Below are 20,751 nucleotides of genomic sequence, written 5' to 3' on the forward strand. Positions count from 1 at the left end.
ATCCCATGTGAAAGCTAGCCAGAGCAAGGTACCAACATAAAATACAATCTGCCCCTAAAAAAAAAAAAAAAGAGTACAATCTGAAAATTGTCGGCCCCTCCAAACTCCACCTAATTTCCCCCGTACACCAAGCATTAGCATTCTCCCTCTCTCTCTCTCTCTCTCTCTCAGAGCAAATGTAGACCCCTGCATGCCCCATCAGTGGAAGATCAAAAGCTGAAGCATTGGAGTTTGTTAAATTGGAAGAAAATATTAGGCATATTATGTATTTATAGCACGTGGGATTTCCATTTCCCAACTGATTGGACAGTAAATCGTTGTGGTTGTGGGCTTCCAGCACTTCTAGCCACTGATCCATAGAGCTCTTTCTTCTAATGTTTTTCTTAGTAGGTTAACCCACCGTCTGCGTAGTACCTTATGATAGCCCAGCATTTCCTATGATGGGAAATTTTCAACACATGTAATATATATAATTTAATTAAATTATCACATGATTATATTTATTTTAAAATATATATTTTTATACATTAAATTAAACAAACATAATTTTGAGGGGGCCCAACAGTAAATCACCGTTAAATTTACAGCTTTTTTTTTTTTTTTTTTCTATGTCCAGTTGATTTACATTGAATGCTACCGAGATCGAACGATTTCAAATAAGCCTAATCCATTATCCTCTGTGGGCTATAATATTTGCACGAATCTCCTCTTGTATGGTGTATGTAGTGGACACATCATAATAATATATGGTGGTTGCCACGTGAGTAAAAAATTGCAGCATTTTTTTGGATTTTATCCATTCAATAATTAAAATTTTAGATTAAAACTAATTAATTTAATTGGGTGAGTTGTCTATTTAAATATATATATTTCTTATGAAGAAATCAGGAAACTCCAATGGGTGTAGCAAACGTTGAGGAATTGAATTTAGAAAAGGTTGAATTGATGATGATGAAGGCTTCTGCCGATTAACTTGACTTTTGAGACACCCATTGTAAATCATCATCTATCCATCCAAGACTCCAATCCTTGTGTCACGTGGACGAAAATGGTGCTTTACCTAGCGTGTATTAATCCTATCCACATTCGCAGTTGAAGACACCATGTAGTGCAAGTAAACATATGGATTATAGGCCTTGCAAGAAATTGAATTCATTATTCTTGCTTTTAATGAATATACTTGCTGCATTATAACAGTTGCTAATGTACAACTAATGTTCTATATATCATGCTTTTGTCAAAGGAGAAGAAATTTTTGAAGGCCCAAAAACTGATCTTGCATATGCAATTGGCAAAGAAGCTATCTTCTTGGCTTTGCTCACATAAGCTCTCTTTGTGAAGTTGTTGTAATCATTTGCTTCTATCTCGTCTAGTATTCGCCGGTATAACAGTAAGGATGCCCATACCTGCAACGTCCACAAACAGTAGCATATATCATTCGTCCGTGTAAATTACAAGTTCCTTATAGATGGTTGAAAAGGTGAAAACTATGATCAGTGTAAATGCAGCTTTTATGATTGGTGTCAAAGCCGATTTGTTCAATTTTCAACACTTAATTATTTGTTTGATTTCCTGTCCTCACTTTCTCTATCATTATCACAGTGCTATTTGCATTGACAAAGGATCTTTGATGATTTACCGGCCATCTACTTGCAGCGCTGAGCTCTGTCACTCCTTTCTCTGCCTCGTTAAAGAACATCCTTGCTCTCTTAATTTGGTCCTTCATGAAATTTCTCCACTTATCTGTCACTTTTCCAGCAAATATGTCATCATCTGAAAGCCCTGCCTGTGCCAGCTCATCCTGTGGTAAATAAATCCTTCCTCTTCTTGCACTGAAAAAAATATGAGAAATAAAACAGGAATGTAACCATAAGATAAGGAAATGTGAGATAAAAGAATCCATACGGCATAAATCACTTTACGTATATTCTCATAGAGGAAGCAAAAAAGAAAATGAACTCTGGGGAGCTCTTTGTTAATGAAGTTACAAATGGGAACTGAAATTTGCAGCAGCAAACAAACTCTGTACTTACTCCTCTCCAACATCCCTTAGTATGTTGGTCAGCTGATTTGCTATTCCTAACGCCAAAGCAGCATTATAGACACTCTCTGTTGATGCCTGTGATTCAGGTGCAATGCCCATGACAGGAACGCTCATTAATCCAACCGTCCCAGCAACATAATAACAGTAAAGATAAAGCTCGTCAAAGTTCTGATATCTTGACTTCTTCAGGTCCATCCTCATTCCTTCTATCATATCTTTGAATGGCTGAAACAGAAGATCAAAAGAATCAGCAAAAAGGTTTAGTGTGACATGCAGTATAATCCAATGTACTAGGAGAAATTGCACCAGTGCTTCAAGGGGATGATCATCAGCCTGGAATTAACCTCCTAAGGGCCAAAAACTAACTCAAGATTCTGGTTAAAGAGGGATTTTTTTTTTTTTTAAGTCACAATATCTACTAGAACAATATAGCATAAAATACTAAGACAGAGACGACAGAGAGAGTATCCATAGGCTGCCAAAAGTTGCCTTAAACATGATCAGCAACTTGTAGACCCTGCCTAGTACCTACAAAATTCAGCTTCAAATGCATATATATGTACTAACCTCACTGAGTGCATTGCCATAAATCAAGATTTCTATTTTACTCTTATATTTGTTTATGTTCCAAATTATGGAAAGGGAAAAAATAAATTTGAATTGCGTGTGGAAAAAAATATGAAAACCACTATAAAAGAGAAGTCAAGGCAAATTTGGCATGACAGCATGAGATACCCTCAATTTCCAATAATTTCAAAATGCTTATATGTAAGAACTAAAGGAAGGTTCACAAATATAACGTTAACCGGCTCATATATTTACCCTTGAAAGGTCAAAATGGGAAACAAACACAGAAACAGCACAGCACCAGCACAAGCACAAGCATACTAGAAAAATAATGTGTGGCTTTATGGAAAACTATGAAGCCTAGAAGGCAACTACAGCTCAATTATAATCTGTTGTTGATTATTTATATGGTTTAAAAAGTGTTAAACAAATTTGCCATTGGTAATATAACAGCTATTCTGATATATACTACAACCAAATATATTATGCTCCTAAAATTATATTCCAACAATTATTCTTTCAAAACTCAATTGAATCTAAAACATAATGCCTAACCTGAATATCAACTGGAAATTTTGTAACTGTATCTGATAAAGCAGCATCAAGCATATCAAAAGGACGACCTCGGAAAAGATCTTCCAACCTTGCCTCCCATCTATCTAAAGCTGTTGGCGTTATGTGTGAAGCATTAGGCCCATCAACAAGTTCATCTGTCCTTCTACACCACACTACATGTGCAGGGAACATCATAAGAAAAAAAAAAAATAGTTTTTTCTTTCCTTTATTTATTTATTTATGTACTTTTTAAGATGGAATGCTCATTTAAGTGGACTCCATTCTATTTCACCAATTAGGCTTTCATTAAAGCCTAAGGTACTAAATGCCAGTACCTCATACATGATAAGATCCACCTCTGTGATTTCAATGAGCTTGCTCAGGAATCCTGAGACCAAATCTCAACTTTATAAAGGTCAGCAAAGAAGCAAACAAGAGGAATGGTAGAAGGCTATCCCCCACAACACCTCCCCACCCCAGAGGGAGTGGGGTTCCACAGTGCAGCTATGAATTGAAGGGAGAATAAAATCAAATTTTGGTAACAAAATTTAAATTTGAAACACTGTTCTTGCATAGAGGCACTAAAACCTTCATAAATTATTTACATTACAAAAGAAAAGTGCAAGTCATAAATTCCAAAAGCGACTAACAAGCTTTATATTACTAAATCCTTTTTATTTTTTATTTCCAGATTATTTACCAGTTTTATTTGATTTGATTTGATTTGATTTATTTATTTATTTAAATTTATAACCCATTTCATAGTTCAAACCTTGTAATATTGAGTTGGATTAGAATCATCCTATCCACCTTCTCAATTCCCTTTCATTGGTGTAATTATGTGCAATTGCTTCAATTTCATAAGTAAAATGGATTAGAATTAAATATCTAACTCACCGTATATTGCCCAGATAGCTCTTCTCCTTTCAGGGGTCATTAGCAGAGTTCCTGGTAGAGCAAAGCAAGAGCATATGAGAAAAGAATCTCCATTAACAAGGAGTTGCAGGAAATAATACCAGCAACCACCTCAAATTAGAATTCCAGTATACATACATGCATATATAAGAGAGATAAGAAGGAGGAGGCTAAGTGGCTAACCCAAGTAAAATGTCTTGGCATACTCAGCACAAACTTCCCCACAGCGTTCGTAAGCTTCACTCAACAAGCTCAAAGTCCCTAGAAGCACGATATCTGGTTTCACATCGAGATCCTCACTAGACCTTAATTGCTTTTTAACCAAGGCTGCTTGCTTCAGCACCACATTGTAAACCTTCTCCTCAGAGGAGATGGCCATTTCTCCTGCGTGACTCGCTACCATGCTCGATATTATAGGTAATTTGTTTCCACTACCTATGCAAGGATTCCTCAAATCTATATTCACCAAGCCTGACTTCCATTTCTGGTTCCCACTTCTTTTTGCTCTCGTCTTAAACATCAAACTCCGATCTACAGAACCGAACTTGGATGAATCTAAAACCCGGACCGAATGGAAGAATGCAAACGAGTTGGAAACCTCTGTATTGGGAGAGGCAACCCATAGTAATGCTACAGTCATGTTCAAAAGCAGATTTCTTGGCTATCTGTATGTCTGTTGTTGATAATTTCCCTCCTAAAATCTTAATTTACCAAATAAAAAAAAAATCAAACTATATCCTTTTTGAAGATAACCCACTTCGCCTTTTAGAGACAAAGATCAAAAAGGAAACCAACTTTGTCCATACAAAACCAACTTAGATCAATTCTCCAGGGGATTCAACAGCAAAGGGAGCTCTGTTTAAGCTCTCTGTAAATGAACCAAAACCATAGTTAGGCCACAGACAATTCGAGAGAGAGAGAGAGAGCCTCAAAAATAACTACCACTAGGACTAGAGCCAAAAATAAAGCAAGAAGAAGAATTCATATAACAGGATCTCTAAAGAAATTAGCGTTTCAGTTCTTTTAGCAATAAAAAAAAAATAAAAGAAAAATAAAAAAGCAAGCTTCAGGTAACCGTCGCAGTGTCTTCAAATATATATATATATATATATATATATATATATATATATATATGAGAAAATGGAATATACAAAATAAAAAAAAGGAATATACAAAAGGGAAAAAAAAAAAGAAAAAGAAAGAAAAATACCTTTAGCTGCTTAGAACCACTCAAGGGTAGCTTCCAATAAATCAAGACAAAAATTTCAACTTACAGAACCAAAAAAGAAAAAATGAAAAATTAACGGCCATTGAGGCCTAAGCTCTCCATTGTTCCAGACCCTGGAAAAGTTTTTTTTATTTCCCTTTAGTTTATTCTATTTTTTTATTATTTTTTAGCTTTTTTTTTTTTAATTTATGGTAACATTTTAATACCCTGTTGACATTAAAAAGTCGGATCCGGTGGTTGCCCGATCCCGGACCTGTTTATGGTTCAAACCGAATATCGTGGGACGATTTTCATAAACTAACTCAAAATCATTAATAATAAGAGATGGGGTTCTTGCCCTATTTAGTTAAATAAATTTTTTAAAGGAAAATAAATAGTTGCGGGTAGGATTGTGACCCAGAAGAGAGGGAAGACCCAGACCCGGTGAAAATGCATAGAAGAGAATCGACACGTGGAAATATGAGCCAATCAGTGGAAGATAACGTTATCAAAGCAAATAAGTAAGGCGAGAGATATCGTGCACGTGGCACTCTGTGAGTGAAGGGTTAAAGGTAACATTGAATCGCACACACCAAACGCAGAAAGGAAGACAAAGTAGTGGTGGTGAAGATAGGGCCCACACTTAACACAGTGAGTGGATGCTACTGTTACCACGGTGCATGTAGTACACGAAATGAAGCCATTAACTCATTTTCTTTTTTTTTTTAATTAAGAAAAATAAATATATTAAAAAAATAATGATAGAAAAATAAAGAAAAAGAGTTTGTCTTGATGTGCAATTTTGTCAGGAAGTGAAAAAGTCTGGTGTGAGTAGGCACACTGACACAGTCCCATCGACGAAGCTTGCGGGTCTGCCGTTTGACACGTTGCCCACTTTCCCTTCGGTTTAACTATTCGTTGTTATTAATTACACGCAGTACGCTTGGCTTGGCCATTCTTGCCTTTGGCCACCTAACACGAGGTCGTCTCAATTCAACCACAACCTTCACACTGTCCGGTTTGAGTTGGAAATAGAATCGTGAATCAGCTCGGGATTTCATCAATCTAACTCCAATACAAACCATTTTCCTTTCAAATGGTTTCTATTCAGTTGTATGAGTTTTTCTTTAAAAAAAATAAATAATAAAATTAATTCCAATTGAATCACAATTAGAATTAAATTAAAACCGGTTAAATCTTATGATTTAGTTTAGAATTCTTGATTTCAAATATTAAATTATTGATTTCGAATGATGAATCAGACTAAAATCAATAATTGACCGGAAGGTCCGGAACTAATTTCAACAACCGGTACTTTTTTTTTCCTTTTAAAATTGTAATTATGATGTTTGTTTGGTATTATATTTCCAGGTATCTTTAATTCAACGGTCATAATCAATTATTCATGACTAATTATATGAAAATAATAATAAATAAATAAAATAAATAATTTATAATAAAATAATTTAATTAAATTCTTCTATAATTATATTTAATTTTATTTTTTATAAATATATTTCTTAAAAATTTAAAAAATTAATTTTTTTATTTTAAGTATTTAAATTAATAAAAAATAAATTAAATTAAATTCTTATAAAATTTAAATTTTAAATAAAAAAAATTAATTTTTATAAATTAAAAATAGCATTATAATTAAAAACTAATGCTATTTTTAATTTTTTATTCAAATTTTGTAAAAATCAAATACATTAAATTAGCGATTAAAAACAAAAAAGTTAAAAATTGATACTCAGTTATTTAACCAAATAATTATTAAGGGCTTTTGTTTCGCACATTAGTTTTGAAAATCATTATTAGAATAAAAATCTAATAGAATCGAAAAGAATATGATAAATTATTATTTATATTTTATTTGAAATTAATTTTTTTTAATATGTTTGAAACATATATATATATATATATATATAAGTTGTGAACTTAAAATTAAATTTATTTTGTACTTAATTTAAAATTAATTTTTAATATTTTTATATTTTAATTTTATAATTTTAATTAACTATATTAAACAATAATAATATTTTTTATACTTTTAATTTAAATAATTAAAATTAATTGTAATCATAATTTTTAATTTTAATTATTTATATAAAAATATAATAATTATTTTTATTTTAATTAATTATACATAAAAATATATTTCTTTCTCCATCTTCTATAAAAAGGAGTCTATTAATAATGAGAAAATGTGGCAACCATCCTTATCTAAATGTACAGACAACTAATCGGGTGGGTTAGAAACCCAGCTACGATGACGATGACCTGTTGTAGCACTTTTAGCAACCCAATCGGCCAAGAATTAACAGCTCTTGGGACATGGGAGATCGCGATACAAGGATAGATAGTTCTGGCTCAAGCTTCCAAGGATTTGGTGCAAGGGCAAGGGGGCAGGATAAACACTGGAAAAGTAGGAGTGAACCTGTTTCCACATTTGTCCATGGCTCAATTGCACGTTAAACATGTTTGATTTCAACCCGATATAGTCATTAATGACCCATTTGTATTTCCCAGAGTATTCAATGCATTGTACTTTTTTACATTTTAATATAAATTTTATCTCACGTGAAAAGTAATTTAATAATTATATCTGCTGCCCTTAATTATGGTGAAAAAAGGATGAATTATTCTGTGGAAATTCCAAAATCTTTCCAAAATTAAATGTTTCAATAATTGAGATCTCTAAATTCAAGATTTTTTTTTCTATTGGTTAAAAAAGAAAATTGAGAATTAATTTTTTTAAACATTTTGCAAGTTTTGGGTGCCTTTATTTGCCACTTATTAAAAAAATTAATAATAATATTTAAAAAAATAAAAAAATATATTTAATAATTATCAACATTCAAATAAAAGTAAAAGAAATATTACATTTATTTTATATTTTCACTTACTTTCATTAAATAGACTAAAAGCATATCACTCATTTACCACTTAAATTATCTTTAATTCCCTAATTCTTTTACTAAAAAAAATTAAAATTATTATCGAAATATTAATAGTTTGAGCAAAATTTTTAATATGCATATATATAAAGTTCATATTCTTTTGTTATTAATTCTTTCAATGTCTAAAAACTTTTAATTTTTTTTACCATTATTTTAATAAATTTTAGATATAATAATAATAATAATAATAATAATAATAATAATAAATTAAACTATATGATCATGCTAAGCTATACAAGTCTTATATATGTTCTAAAGCTTTGTATGCAATTAAATGTTTTATTTTTTTTTTTTTTTTGGTTTTGAGCTTTGCTTCTTTGTAACTTGAAATTTAAAAGAAATATTTACCATATTTCATATCTCAATTCCTTATTAGATTTCATACATTAACCGTTTATTTCAAATTTCAGAATTAAAATTCTTTTTAAGCTACTTGTAATTTTGGAGAAATTATTAGGTACACCTAATGCATATATACTTTCTCTCACAATTACGTGGGATTCACTTTCTATATAATAGAAAGGATTCACTTTCTGTGAGAAATGAAGCACTAAAAATTTAGTGCATCGAGTGTACCTAATAATTAGCCGTAGTTTTGATGTGTGTTAAGGCCATCGTGTGCTCGTTTTAACTGTGCAGATTGGGCCCGGTCCAAAGATCTCCAAATTAACGGGCCGGGCAGGTCTTCAGCTTCTTCTGTTCCCATTTTTTGTAACGAAGAAACAGAAACTACAACTTTCCAACTCTTGATGGAAAGGAACCAAGGGAGAAATGGAAGAAGAAGAGCTTGAAACACTTGAGGGGTTTTTAGAATGGGCAGCGGCGCTTGGAATTTCAGATTCAATTCAGGATTTCCAATCTCGAAAACGAAAGTCCTGTCTGGGCAATTCTCTCGCTGTCTCTATTTTCCCTGATGCAGGAGGGTTAGTATTACTCTTCACTTCATAGTTCAATACATATTTGTATTCATAGTCATTTTGCTTTGTTTGGTTGCTGAGAAGTGAAAGTTTATTTGAAATTGAAAATGGGATTGGAGCAGAAGAGGCTTGGGTGCAGCCCGTGATCTTAGGAAAGGAGAATTGGTTCTTAGAGTTCCAAAATCTGCCTTGCTAACAAGGGATAGTATACTAAAAGATGTGATACTGTCCTCTGCTGTCAATGGCCATCTCTATCTCTCTCCTACTCAAGTTTGCTTATTTTCCTTTATTTCTGGCAAAATAAAGATCATGGATTCTTGAATTTGTAGTTGCTGATTCCTTTCTCTATAATTTAATGCAGATAATGACTGTTTGCTTGTTATATGAAATGGGTAAAGGAAAGAATTCCTTTTGGTATCCTTACTTGAAGCATTTGCCCCGCAGTTATGAGATTCTAGCTACTTTCAGTGAGTTTGAAAAGCAAGCTTTGCAAGTTCAGTTTCTCTTTCTTTTTTCTTTCGCTTGCTATTTTTTCGCTTTTAGGTTAGGTTTGATATAACTTATTAAGATTTCTATTGTGACAAAAGAATGGTGTCTGAAAATCTGGAATCACTGTTAGGTGGATGATGCTATCTGGACAACAGAAAAGGCCATATCTAAGGCTGAATCAGAATGGAAACGAGCTAATTTGTTAATGCAAGAGCTTAAGCTTAAGTCAAGACTTCTTTCTCTTAGGGCGTGGATTTGGGCTTCTGCAACTGTGAGGATATTATCTTTTTGTCCAGAAATGGAAAATGCTAAATTAAATTCTTTTATTTGTTATATACCAGCACTTCATCCTCCCACCAAATAATGTACATGATTAGGAAAAACAAATTTGCATGGCAGATTCTAGTTCCTACTCTACTGGCGAGTAAATACTCTGTAAAATTGACAAGATGTATCAACATTATAATGCAAGTATCTTTCAGTATGGTAATCCCTGTCTTTTGGTTGGTGATCACTTGTGTTTCCTGTGCATGGGTGACAGTCTTTGATGTTCTGCTACAACAATCTTATATGGGACCTTTTTGTCTTATGTCCATTCTGTGTATTATGTGTGGTAATTTCCACATCTTTCTTTAGATTCTGCAATTTGAAACTTTACATTTTGTTCCTGTTTATAGATATCCTCAAGGACATTGCATATACCATGGGATGATGTGGGGTGCCTATGTCCTGTTGGAGACTTGTTCAATTATGCTGCTCCTGGAGAGGAGTCAAATGGCATTGAAAATGTTGAAAGTTTGATGCATTCTTCTTCCTTGCAAGATCATTCTTTGTCAACTGAACATTCTACAGATAACTTACCAGTGGAAAGATATGATGCACATATACAGAGGTTAACAGATGGAAGGTTTGATGAAGATTTTGGTGCATATTGCTTCTATGCTAGGAACAAATATAAAAAGGGAGAGCAGGTACTATAAACTCATTTTAAATTGGTTCAACTGGATTAAGTTTTATTGAGTTGATAATTTTTCATATTTGTTCTAATGTTTATTTCTTATACAATGAAAATATAAGAATGAGCGAACATTAATGCTACTAAGTGCAATATTGTTTTAAATTTTAATGTGTTAGGAAAATACATTAGAATGATTGGCAAGCGCCTTTGGTTATCCACTTTATTTCTTCCTCTCACCCCTGAGAGGGGAAAAGAAAACCTGCATTGTGAATTTAACCAAACATATGCAGTAAGACATTTGCCAATAAGAGTGTATTTCATTTGCTTCACCAATAAAAATATGCAGTACACATTTAAAGTAGTAATGCTTTCCCCTTTTCTCTTGTGTTTATCTTGATTATATCAGTTTTCTTTTAAAATGTTTTAATCCCCTGTTTTTTTGTCACCTGCTTTCTATCTCCCTTTTTCTGTTATTTTACTAGAAACCGACATTAATGCTGGTAAGAGGTTTATTAAATATGATTCATCGGAGCATAAATAGACTCCTGATAGCATTAGCATATGTTCCTAATCTGTCTTATTATCGTTTGCTTGATGTGGAGACACATTGTTAAGTTCTTGTTATGTGACCTAGGATGTGAGTTTTATCCATAACACTCAAGATTGGGGCATTAATCTATCTCTAGTTTTTTCTAACTCAGGATGTGGATTTACTAGAATTTAATGGCTCAGGCATGCAATTTCTGGATTTCTGCTAATTGTTGGGTGCTGATATATTATATATGCTTTCAGTTAAATTTTTTCAGTGGATGAGATAATAATAAATGAAAATGATGCCATGTTTGCAGGTTCTCTTAATCTATGGAACATACACAAATTTGGAGCTTCTTGAACACTATGGGTTTCTCTTAAAGGAAAATCCGAATGACAAGGTTTTTATTCCCTTGGAACCAAGCATGTATTCCTCGAATTCATGGCCCAAGGAATCAATGTACATCCATCAAGATGGGAAACCATCTTTTGCCTTATTATCTGCATTGAGGTTATGGGCAATCCCACAGGGTCAGCGGAGATCCATGGGACACCTTGCTTACTCAGGTTCTCAACTTTCTGTAGAAAATGAGATATCTGTCCTGAAATGGATATCACAAAATTGTCATGTAATTTTGAATAATTTGCCAACAACAGTTGAAGGAGATAGTATGCTCTTATGTACCATTGACAAAATCCTAAATTTTCGTAACCCTAAGGAGCTGGGGGAGATGCTTTGTCGATCAGAAAGTGAGGCTTGTGCTTTCTTGGAAGCCAGTAGTCTGCAGAAAAAAGAAAATGGTGCTGAGTTGCTGCTATGCAGTAAGACCAAAAGGTCAGCTGAACGGTGGAAATTAGCAGTTGACTGGAGGTTGAGGTACAAGAAGATACTTACTGATTGCATTTCTCATTGTACTGAAATCATCAATTCATTCTCAAGTCAAAATGTCTCAACAGTGAGAACTCAATGAGGCAGAATTTAGCAAGATTTTGTATTCTTCTCTTTTCCCCTCCTTTCTTTTTGGGGCGGGGGGTTTGGAAAACTAGGACCCAGCTAGGATAAGTTACTCCACAAATGCCCTTAGATTCCAATGCTTGGCTTACCAATTACGTTCATTATCTTATGCTGTATTATTTGTGGGATTCGATACTGTAATTTTCTAAAACAGCATCCTTTCCATCCCTTTTCTTTCTTTTCAGACACCAATCAACACCTCAAAATCATAAAATAACTAAAGAACGGGGAAATTTGATGAAGAAGATGGATCAGAAAAGACTGGCTTTGAGTCTCATAAGAGATTAAAAAAACGCACTGTATATTCAGCGTCGATCATCCGGAAAAATAATCATAACCTCCATCTCTTCGTTCTCATCAAAACATCAGAAATTGTCCATGGCTGTATTGTGTGTAAACGGTATATGACGCATTTGAGCCCTAATAATCACTAAACAGAGCAAACATAGGATTGATAAATAAAACCCTAAACCCTAGTAATGGAGTCTCCTGTGATATAATTATGTCTATGTACAGGCATTGGCACTGAGCACTTCTTGGAGTTCTAGTGTGGGACAACGTGCGAATTACGTTATTTACAGGCCTGGCCTTCGCCTATTAATCCTAATACCAGTCGCAGCCACGTGTGCGTTGTACATTCTCATAATTTTTTGTTATTTTTCAAAAAATAAATATTTATGTTTTTTAAAAAAATCATATTAAAAATTTAAAAGTTTATGAATAATCATATTAAGATATAGATGTAAGCTCTTAATTTTTATTAGTGCACTATCAGGTCTAGCATTGCAACGTTGAAATGCAAGGTGGGGAGAAATTATATTTTATAATTTTTTAATAAATTATTTGCATTAAAAGAATTTAAATAAATTCTTATATATTCATGTTGATTTTATTTTTTTTTGAAAATAATTTTTTTAAATTAAGTAAATTAAATTTTATTATTTCAAATATAAAAAATAATAAAAAAAATTAATTGAATTGAATTTCTATAGATATGGGCCAATAATAATTATTTTATGTAGACAATTGACATGAAATGACACTTTAATAAATATATAAACGATTTCAATTTATATAAAAATATATTAAAAATACTTAAGAAAATTTAATTTAATTATTTATATACATTAATTGATTAATAAATTTTAATGATGTGTTTAATATTGTAAATAAAAATTATTATAATAGGGTCTCAAATAATGAAAACAAAATGCCTAAAGTGCTCACACTAAAATTATACAAAATTTTAAAGTTAAATGCTAAAAAAAAAATTTTGCCACTTAGCCCTTATATATACAACCCTAATACTTGATTGTGAAAATCAAGCCACTTTCAACATGGTTGCAAATCCTAACTATCATCAATATCATATTAAAATTCATCGTTTTGTTTGGCTTAACTGTTAAATACAGCTAATAACTATTAATCGATAGTTGTTACTGCTAACTGATGGCTGGTAATTGATGATGGTTGACTTATATTAAGTGTTTGATAAAATTATATTTAATTATTACTATTAATATGTAAAATAATTAATAAGGGTGTATATATATCATACAATTTATTTTATTATTGAAATAAATATAAAATTATAAATTTATTATATTATATTATTTATTTTATTATTAAAATAAATATATAATTATTAATTTAATATATTATATCATTTATTATATTATTAAAATAAAATTATAATTATTGAATTATTATATCATATTATTTCTTTTATTATTGAAATAAGAAACTAATTAAATTCTTTAAAAAAAGAAAATAATTAAATAATTTTAAAAAATAGTTATAAAATAACGAAGTAATTTTATTGTTGATAAAGAAATAAAATCCTATAATATTAAGTTTTTGGACAAAAAATGTATTTTTTCATAATAAATAAATATTTTATATTTTATGTTATTAACAAAAAAAAAATTTCAACAAAATTGTAATGTGCTAATTAAGGTGTTAATTAAGATTGTAAATAGAAAAAAATAAAAACAAACAATATTAATAATATTAATTTTTGAATTACATAAAAAATGATAATATAGTCTAAATAAAAAATAAAATCAAATAAGTTAATGGGAATAACTTTAAAAATAAAGGTAATATAAACTATAGTTGATGGGTATTATATTAGTTACCTATCAATTATCAACTCTAATTTTTTAAGATTGTTAAACACTTCAATTTATCTATTTAAGTGTCTTTAAGTTATTAGCTACACCCACTCCAACGGTGAACCAAACACCCTCTAAATAATATTATCATTGCTTCTCATGTTTCCACCATATTTATATTAGCAAACATTTTCACAAGGCTTTAAAATGTAAATAGTTTAAATTTATGATTATGATGCTTATCTTGTTTTCATGTTGGGCTTTTTTTTTTTTTTTTTTAGCTTTTAAAATCTCTTGCTTGTAATCTTTTGCCTATTTCTAGGCTATATGAAATAATATTATATTTTAATTTGTTAAAAACAGAAAATTTTGGCAATTTATATATATGACAACCATAGTATAAATTTTGAAATTTCTTTTACAAAAATGAAATAAATATTTTAATTATTAAATTTATTGCGTATATCTAAAATAAAAAAATTGTAAAAAAAATGAAAAAATTTCATAATTGAGTGGCATTATAACATGCAAAAATGGACAAGTAAGTAGACCAAATAAAGAGCAAAACAGATTCTGCAGAGTTTTGTCTCAACCTTCTGATGATGTACCACGTATATATATATAAAGGGACAATCCTTCCATTCCATTTAGCTAGCTTTCTAACATTCATTTAGCAGACACTTTTATTCTGTCGTGTGAGAAGTTATGATTCGAATTTTGATAGCTCCTTCTCTTTTAAAAATTTTTAAAGTACAAAGAAAAAAAAAATACAGCATGTTACAATTTCTGAATTTCTTCTCCCAAAACTTACGTAATTATCATCAAGTGTTCAATCCATGTCTTATATAAAGAAAGCAAGATACCATATATGTGTTGTGTTGTTCTATACCCTTTTAGCTAGGGATAGGTTACTTTGAAAAGAAAGGACCCAACACATTAGAAAGTTGGAAAGGAGTTGCTGAGTTCGTAAATTGAAGATTGAATGTTCATTTGGGTAATTTCAAAAATTATTTAAAAACATTCTTAATTTTTTTAAATTTGAGACTTCAAAGGTTAGAGTCCGACCTACGATCCTTGAGCTAAAAAACTCATTGGTCATGGTTTTTAAAACTGTGAAGCTATAAGGTCGTGTTTAATAAGATGCAATTATAAAAATAAAAAAGGAAATTCAAGATGGAATCGCAGCCTTTGACACCCGACGAGTCCACGAGTTCAAAAAGTTTCCATTATGAGTAGATGCTAATAAGACAATGAGATAAAGAAAGGTTGCCGTGAAGATGGCAGCTTCCCTTTCTCTTCTTGATTTGTTTCTTACGATCACGAAAAGAAAAGAATAATATTTGCTTTAATTCCTTTTTTAACAATGGATCTCTTTTCTCAACCCAAGGAATTAATGTCCTTTCTCCTCCTCTTGCATTCTCTTCTGGTCCCATTTATTTTCCTTCACAAAAGAAATCTCACTTGATTATAGCAAAAGGAAACCTCCATTTGCCCATGCATCCAACACTTACGTATACATAACATACTCAAAATCATTTCCTCTATAAATGCAGCAACATCTTCAAGGGAATAACACCATATCCAATTACTAAAAATCTTCCCAAAGACTTTTCTCTATAACGAGTTGTTATCCAAATGGCTTCTGGACCCAGCTTGAAGCGTTCAGACTCTATCGCAGATAATATGCCGGAGGCCTTGAAGCAAAGCAGGTATCATATGAAGAAGTGTTTTGCAAAGTACGTGCAGAAGGGGAGAAGGATAATGAAGCTTCAGCATCTGCTGGATGAAATGGAGGATGTGATAGATGATCAGATGGAGAGAACCAAGGTCTTGGAAGGTTTACTTGGGGACATATGGCACTCCACTCAGGTTTGAGTCTTCCTTCAATTTTGCTGTTAACTACATAGATTAATTAACTATATTATATTCATAATCTAATTATGTACTCATCATTTTATCTTGCAGTGCAAGAAATTTCTTAGAGGTTACCAAAAGTAAGAGAATATTCAACATAGTGAATTTAGACTAATTGAAAGCAAGTTGCAACAAGAATGTATGCATGAGATCCGACTCTTGTGATATAGCTTAGACTTTGAATGAATATTATCAGAGAGTTATTATTGTTTTGAATTTTTTTAATCAATAAAATAGTGGCGAATGCCTGCTCAATCAAAGTGCAGGAGGATCGGAGTTCAAATAACAAGAAGAAATGATTGATGTTATGTAATCTGAAATTTGCAGGAAGCACTGGTTAATCCTCCACATGTAGCTTTTTCCATAAGACCAAGTCCTGGTTTCTGGGAATATGTAAAGGTTAACTCTGCCGATCTCACTGTTGAGGGAATCACTGCTACCGAATATTTAAAATTCAAAGAAGTGATATTTGATGAGTCCTGGTACATACCCATCTTTAGTTCTCTACTCCTTCACCAAATACTCATTTCAGATTTCTAGTTAAAAACAAATTCAACTTCCTCCTCTTTGAAACTGCAGGGCAAAAGATGTGAATGCATTGGAAGTGGATTTTGGAGCATTTGATTTCTCTATGCCTCGCTTGACATTGTCTTCTTCCATTGGCAATGGACTCAACTTTGTTTCCAAGTTTGTCACTTCAAAGTTAAGTGGGAGCTTGGAGAATGCTCAGCCTTTGGTGGATTACTTACTATCACTCAATCATCATGGAGAGGTATCATCAATATCCATTTCACACACACGCGCGCACGCCCGCACATATGAAATTTAATTAAAAAAATGTATGCATCTGATTTCTTGCTCTGATGCAGAAACTTATGATCAATGACAACCTTAATACTGTTTCAAAGCTTCAGATGGCACTGATAGTTGCTGAAGTTTACCTCTCAGGCCTTTCCAAGGACACTCCATATCAAAATTTTGAGCTAAGGTGAATCAACTTCCCACTTGATTTACCAGGATTGCTAAAGTTTTCCCGAGATTTACCTGTGAAGCAGGGTTGCTTGTAATCAAATTCAAAACCGTTAAGGTTTCATTTGACAAACTTGTATTTTCTGCTTTTTGCAATTGTAGTTGTAGTAGCAAAAAGCAAGAAAGGAAAGGAAAACTAAAAAGATCACAAAACAAAGATTTCAACTTTTTTCCCCTTCCTTTTGCAGCTTCAAAGAGTGGGGCTTTGAGAAGGGATGGGGTGATACCACAGAGAGAGTGAAGGAGACAATGAGATCACTCTCAGAAGTTCTCCAAGCTCCAGATCCAGTGAACATGGAGAAGTTCTTTAGCCGGGTGCCAACAATATTCAATGTTGTAATCTTCTCTCCTCATGGCTACTTTGGGCAATCAAACGTTCTTGGCTTGCCCGATACTGGTGGTCAGGTATAAGAATTTCACTCAATGCCCTGATGCACCAGAACAAGTCTATATGTGTTTGATAAACTAATTACAGGCAAGCTTTGCGACAACTCTAAACAGGTAGTCTACATCCTGGACCAAGTGAAAGCTTTGGAAGAGGAGTTGCTTCTCAGGATTAAGCATCAAGGGCTTGATGTGAAGCCTCATATTATAGTGGTAAGTCCTTTGTGCAACAAGAAGGAATGATCAGTTAAATTTGAAGAAGCCTAAGTGTATCATGTTCATGTTCTTCTCTAAACAGGTCACAAGACTAATTCCTGAGGCTCGTGGAACTAAGTGCAACCAGGAATTGGAAGCAATTAATGGCACAAAGCATTCCAACATCCTTCGAGTACCATTTAGCATTGAAGACTGGGTCCTCCGCCAGTGGGTTTCTCGTTTCGATGTCTATCCGTATATTGAGAAGTTTACTCAGGCAAGTTCTGCTTTTTAAAAGAGCGATTTTTGAATTTTTCATTAATTTCCTTTTAGGCTTTTTCCTAAGGGTACTCTGTTACTCATTCAATGTTCTTCTCTTTCATACTTTCAGGATGTTACGGTTAAGGTACTAGACCTCATGGATGGAAAACCAGATCTCATCATTGGAAACTATACTGATGGGAATTTAGCAGCTACTCTCATGGCTAACAATCTTGGGATAACTCAGGTGTCCTTGCTTGTAGCTTTATTTGCAACTTTAGTGGATTTGCTTATGATAGAATTAACATATACTAATTCAAAATGGTCTGAAAGTAGGCAACTATTGCACATGCTTTGGAGAAGACAAAATATGAAGATTCAGACATCAAATGGAAGGAATTAGACCCCAAGTATCACTTCTCATGCCAATTCATAGCTGATACAATTGCAATGAATGCAGCGGATTTTATCATAGCAAGCACATACCAGGAGATTGCAGGAAGGTTTGAAACTAACTATTTCTTTGTTTATAATTCTCATCCAGTACACAATCTAAAAACATTCTTGTTTATTGTCAAAGAATATTTCACTTTCCCAACTTTTTTGTGGATTGAAATGTTATGTTAGTTCATTGCACAATTTGATTCCAATTGAAGTAGTTGATGTACTAGAACTAGTGAACATGAGTAAATCAACTCATAAAAGTTTGTGTTAAAAGCCTGTGTATATCTTGCTGAAAACAAAAGTAATCTATATGCAGCAAAGAAAGACCAGGACAGTATGAGAGCCATACAGCCTTTACTCTCCCAGGGTTGTGTAGAATTGTTTCGGGCATTAATGTCTTTGATCCGAAATTCAATATAGCTGCACCTGGTGCTGACCAATCTGTCTACTTCCCAAACACTGAGAAACAGAAAAGATTCACACAGTTTCATCCTGCCATTGAAGAACTGCTGTATAGTAAAGAGGAGAATGAAGAACACATGTATGTAATACTCATAATTCATAAACCATTTAGTTTATTTGAAAACCATTTGAAATGATCTAACATCTTATTTTTAATGTATTCCCCAAAACAGTGGATATCTAGCAGACAGGAGCAAACCTATTATCTTCTCAATGGCGAGGCTTGATATAGTAAAGAACCTTACTGGACTAACCGAGTGGTATGGGAAGAACAAAAGGCTAAGAAATTTGGTTAATCTTGTCATAGTAGGGGCCTTCTTTGATCCTACCAAATCCAAAGACAGAGAAGAGATGGCTGAAATTAGGAAGATGCATGCTTTGATAGAGAAGTACCAACTCAAAAGTCAGTTCAGATGGATAGCAGCACAGACAGACAGGCAGCGAAACGGAGAACTCTATCGCGGCATTGCAGACACAAAGGGTGCTTTCGTGCAGCCAGCTCTGTATGAAGCATTTGGACTCACAGTTATTGAGGCAATGAACTGTGGATTACCTACCTTTGCAACCAATCAAGGAGGTCCAGCTGAAATAATTGTTGATGGGGTCTCAGGATTCCTTATTGATCCCAACAATGGAGATGAGTCGAGCAACAAAATTGCCGACTTCTTTGCGAAATGTAAAGAGGATCCAGGGCACTGGAATAAGTTTTCAGTGGATGGATTGAAACGCATAAATGAATGGTAAGTAAACTCGTATGATCACCATCCTCATCTGCATTTATATTTTGTTTACATGCTAAATCATGATTGTTTTTGTTTTGCAGCTACACTTGGAAGATATATGCAAACAGGGTATTGAATATGGGTTGCATGTATACTTTCTGGAGGCAGCTGACCAAGGAACAGAAACAAGCAAAACAAAGATACATCCAACTGTTATATAATCTCCAATTCAGGAGCGTGGTATGCTATCACGAAAATTATAAATAAAAAAAAAAAAACAGTAGTATTAACAATGGAGCTCTTGAATTTAACTTGTTTCAAATGCGACACTTTCTTTCAGGTGAAGAATGTGCCAATCCCAACTGAAGAAGCTCAGCAGCAAGCAGAACCAAAGCCGGAAAGCAAAGCTGCGTCAAGGCAAGTAACTTAACTCACCACCGCAGGTGCAATCCCTTTCCAGATAATGATTTGCAGAAACAATACCATGAGAATGCATAAGCTATTTCAACTGCTTCTGCCTTCTTAACAGCTCAGTTTTATCTTTTATGGAACCTGACAAACATAATTATTTTCCCCATTGCAGCACAAGACGCAGTCAGTCTCGATTGCAAAGGTAAAAGTAGAATCTCAAAAAGGTTATTATTTGGATTCTCAAATAAAGCAAATGAAAGCATTTTTAAACTATATTCAGGTTGTTCGGAGCTTAAGGGTGCAAATAAGGCAGCATAGATCAGATGGTATTCCTGTTTCCTAAGCCACCTGACATTGGTGTCCCCATTATATTTTCCCAGTGTTTGATCATTTGTATTGACATAAGCAACAAATTCTGTAATTTCTGAAAAATAAGGAATATTTTCGTTGTGTTATAGTTCAATAATTTTCAATTGTGTAATGAAGTATTATGTTACACCCCCAAGCCAAGAACCTGCCTGAACGAGTCTTGGCTTTATTGGGGTGCAATATTTATAATTGATTATTCATGATTGCCAGTTATCCACAGCTTCCTTCCTGTGCAATTATTTGATTATTATTGGTAATTAACTGATACCCTAATTTCCAACCATACAT

The 20,751-nt window shown here is 32.9% G+C and overlaps 3 protein-coding genes and 1 non-coding gene across 7 annotated transcripts; 2 read left to right on the forward strand and 2 right to left on the reverse strand.

The window, feature by feature from the left end:
- Positions 1–1,106: 1,106 nt before the first annotated feature.
- Positions 1,107–5,478, reverse strand: LOC110638861 (phytoene synthase 2, chloroplastic). 2 transcript variants are annotated; one of them, XM_021789587.2, is made up of 7 exons: positions 5,292–5,478; positions 4,265–4,949; positions 4,064–4,114; positions 3,167–3,339; positions 2,034–2,269; positions 1,640–1,832; positions 1,107–1,406 (listed from the first exon to the last, which is right to left on the reverse strand). In XM_021789587.2, exons 2-7 carry the CDS (start codon positions 4,719–4,721, stop codon positions 1,227–1,229), a joined length of 1,290 nt encoding a protein of 429 aa, XP_021645279.2. In that variant the 5' UTR covers positions 4,722–4,949; positions 5,292–5,478; the 3' UTR covers positions 1,107–1,226. The 2 variants fall into 2 exon arrangements, with proteins under 2 accessions (XP_021645279.2, XP_021645284.2); XM_021789592.2 differs by lacking the exon at positions 5,292–5,478 and having other exon boundaries at positions 3,167–3,276; positions 4,265–5,146.
- Positions 5,479–8,917: 3,439 nt separating this feature from the next.
- On the forward strand, positions 8,918–12,326 carry LOC110638847 (protein SET DOMAIN GROUP 40). Of its 2 annotated transcripts, XM_021789558.2 has the most exons (6): positions 8,918–9,171; positions 9,288–9,435; positions 9,527–9,658; positions 9,785–9,925; positions 10,332–10,625; positions 11,461–12,326. In XM_021789558.2, the coding sequence occupies exons 1-6, from the start codon at positions 9,020–9,022 to the stop codon at positions 12,112–12,114; spliced, it is 1,521 nt and encodes a 506-aa protein (XP_021645250.2). In that variant the 5' UTR covers positions 8,918–9,019; the 3' UTR covers positions 12,115–12,326. The 2 variants fall into 2 exon arrangements, with proteins under 2 accessions (XP_021645250.2, XP_021645252.2); XM_021789560.2 differs by lacking the exon at positions 9,288–9,435 and having other exon boundaries at positions 9,025–9,171.
- A 78-nt stretch (positions 12,327–12,404) lies between these two features.
- LOC131183711 (small nucleolar RNA Z103) lies at positions 12,405–12,502 on the reverse strand. Its single transcript, XR_009151748.1, has one exon. It is a non-coding gene; the product is annotated as a small nucleolar RNA Z103 (small nucleolar RNA).
- Positions 12,503–15,824: 3,322 nt separating this feature from the next.
- On the forward strand, positions 15,825–20,676 carry LOC110638834 (sucrose synthase 6). Of its 2 annotated transcripts, none has more exons than XM_058153278.1 (15): positions 15,825–16,141; positions 16,514–16,668; positions 16,766–16,958; positions 17,056–17,174; positions 17,404–17,620; positions 17,717–17,812; positions 17,898–18,071; positions 18,186–18,302; positions 18,392–18,558; positions 18,816–19,040; positions 19,135–19,701; positions 19,785–19,923; positions 20,024–20,126; positions 20,267–20,296; positions 20,375–20,676. In XM_058153278.1, exons 1-13 carry the CDS (start codon positions 15,908–15,910, stop codon positions 20,111–20,113), a joined length of 2,493 nt encoding a protein of 830 aa, XP_058009261.1. In that variant the 5' UTR covers positions 15,825–15,907; the 3' UTR covers positions 20,114–20,126; positions 20,267–20,296; positions 20,375–20,676. The 2 variants fall into 2 exon arrangements, with proteins under 2 accessions (XP_058009261.1, XP_021645219.2); XM_021789527.2 differs by having other exon boundaries at positions 20,024–20,100.
- The last annotated feature ends 75 nt before the right edge of the window (positions 20,677–20,751 follow it).

This window comes from Hevea brasiliensis, chromosome 9 (genome assembly GCF_030052815.1).
Source record: "Hevea brasiliensis isolate MT/VB/25A 57/8 chromosome 9, ASM3005281v1, whole genome shotgun sequence".
In the NCBI taxonomy this organism is placed as follows: domain Eukaryota; kingdom Viridiplantae; phylum Streptophyta; class Magnoliopsida; order Malpighiales; family Euphorbiaceae; genus Hevea; species Hevea brasiliensis.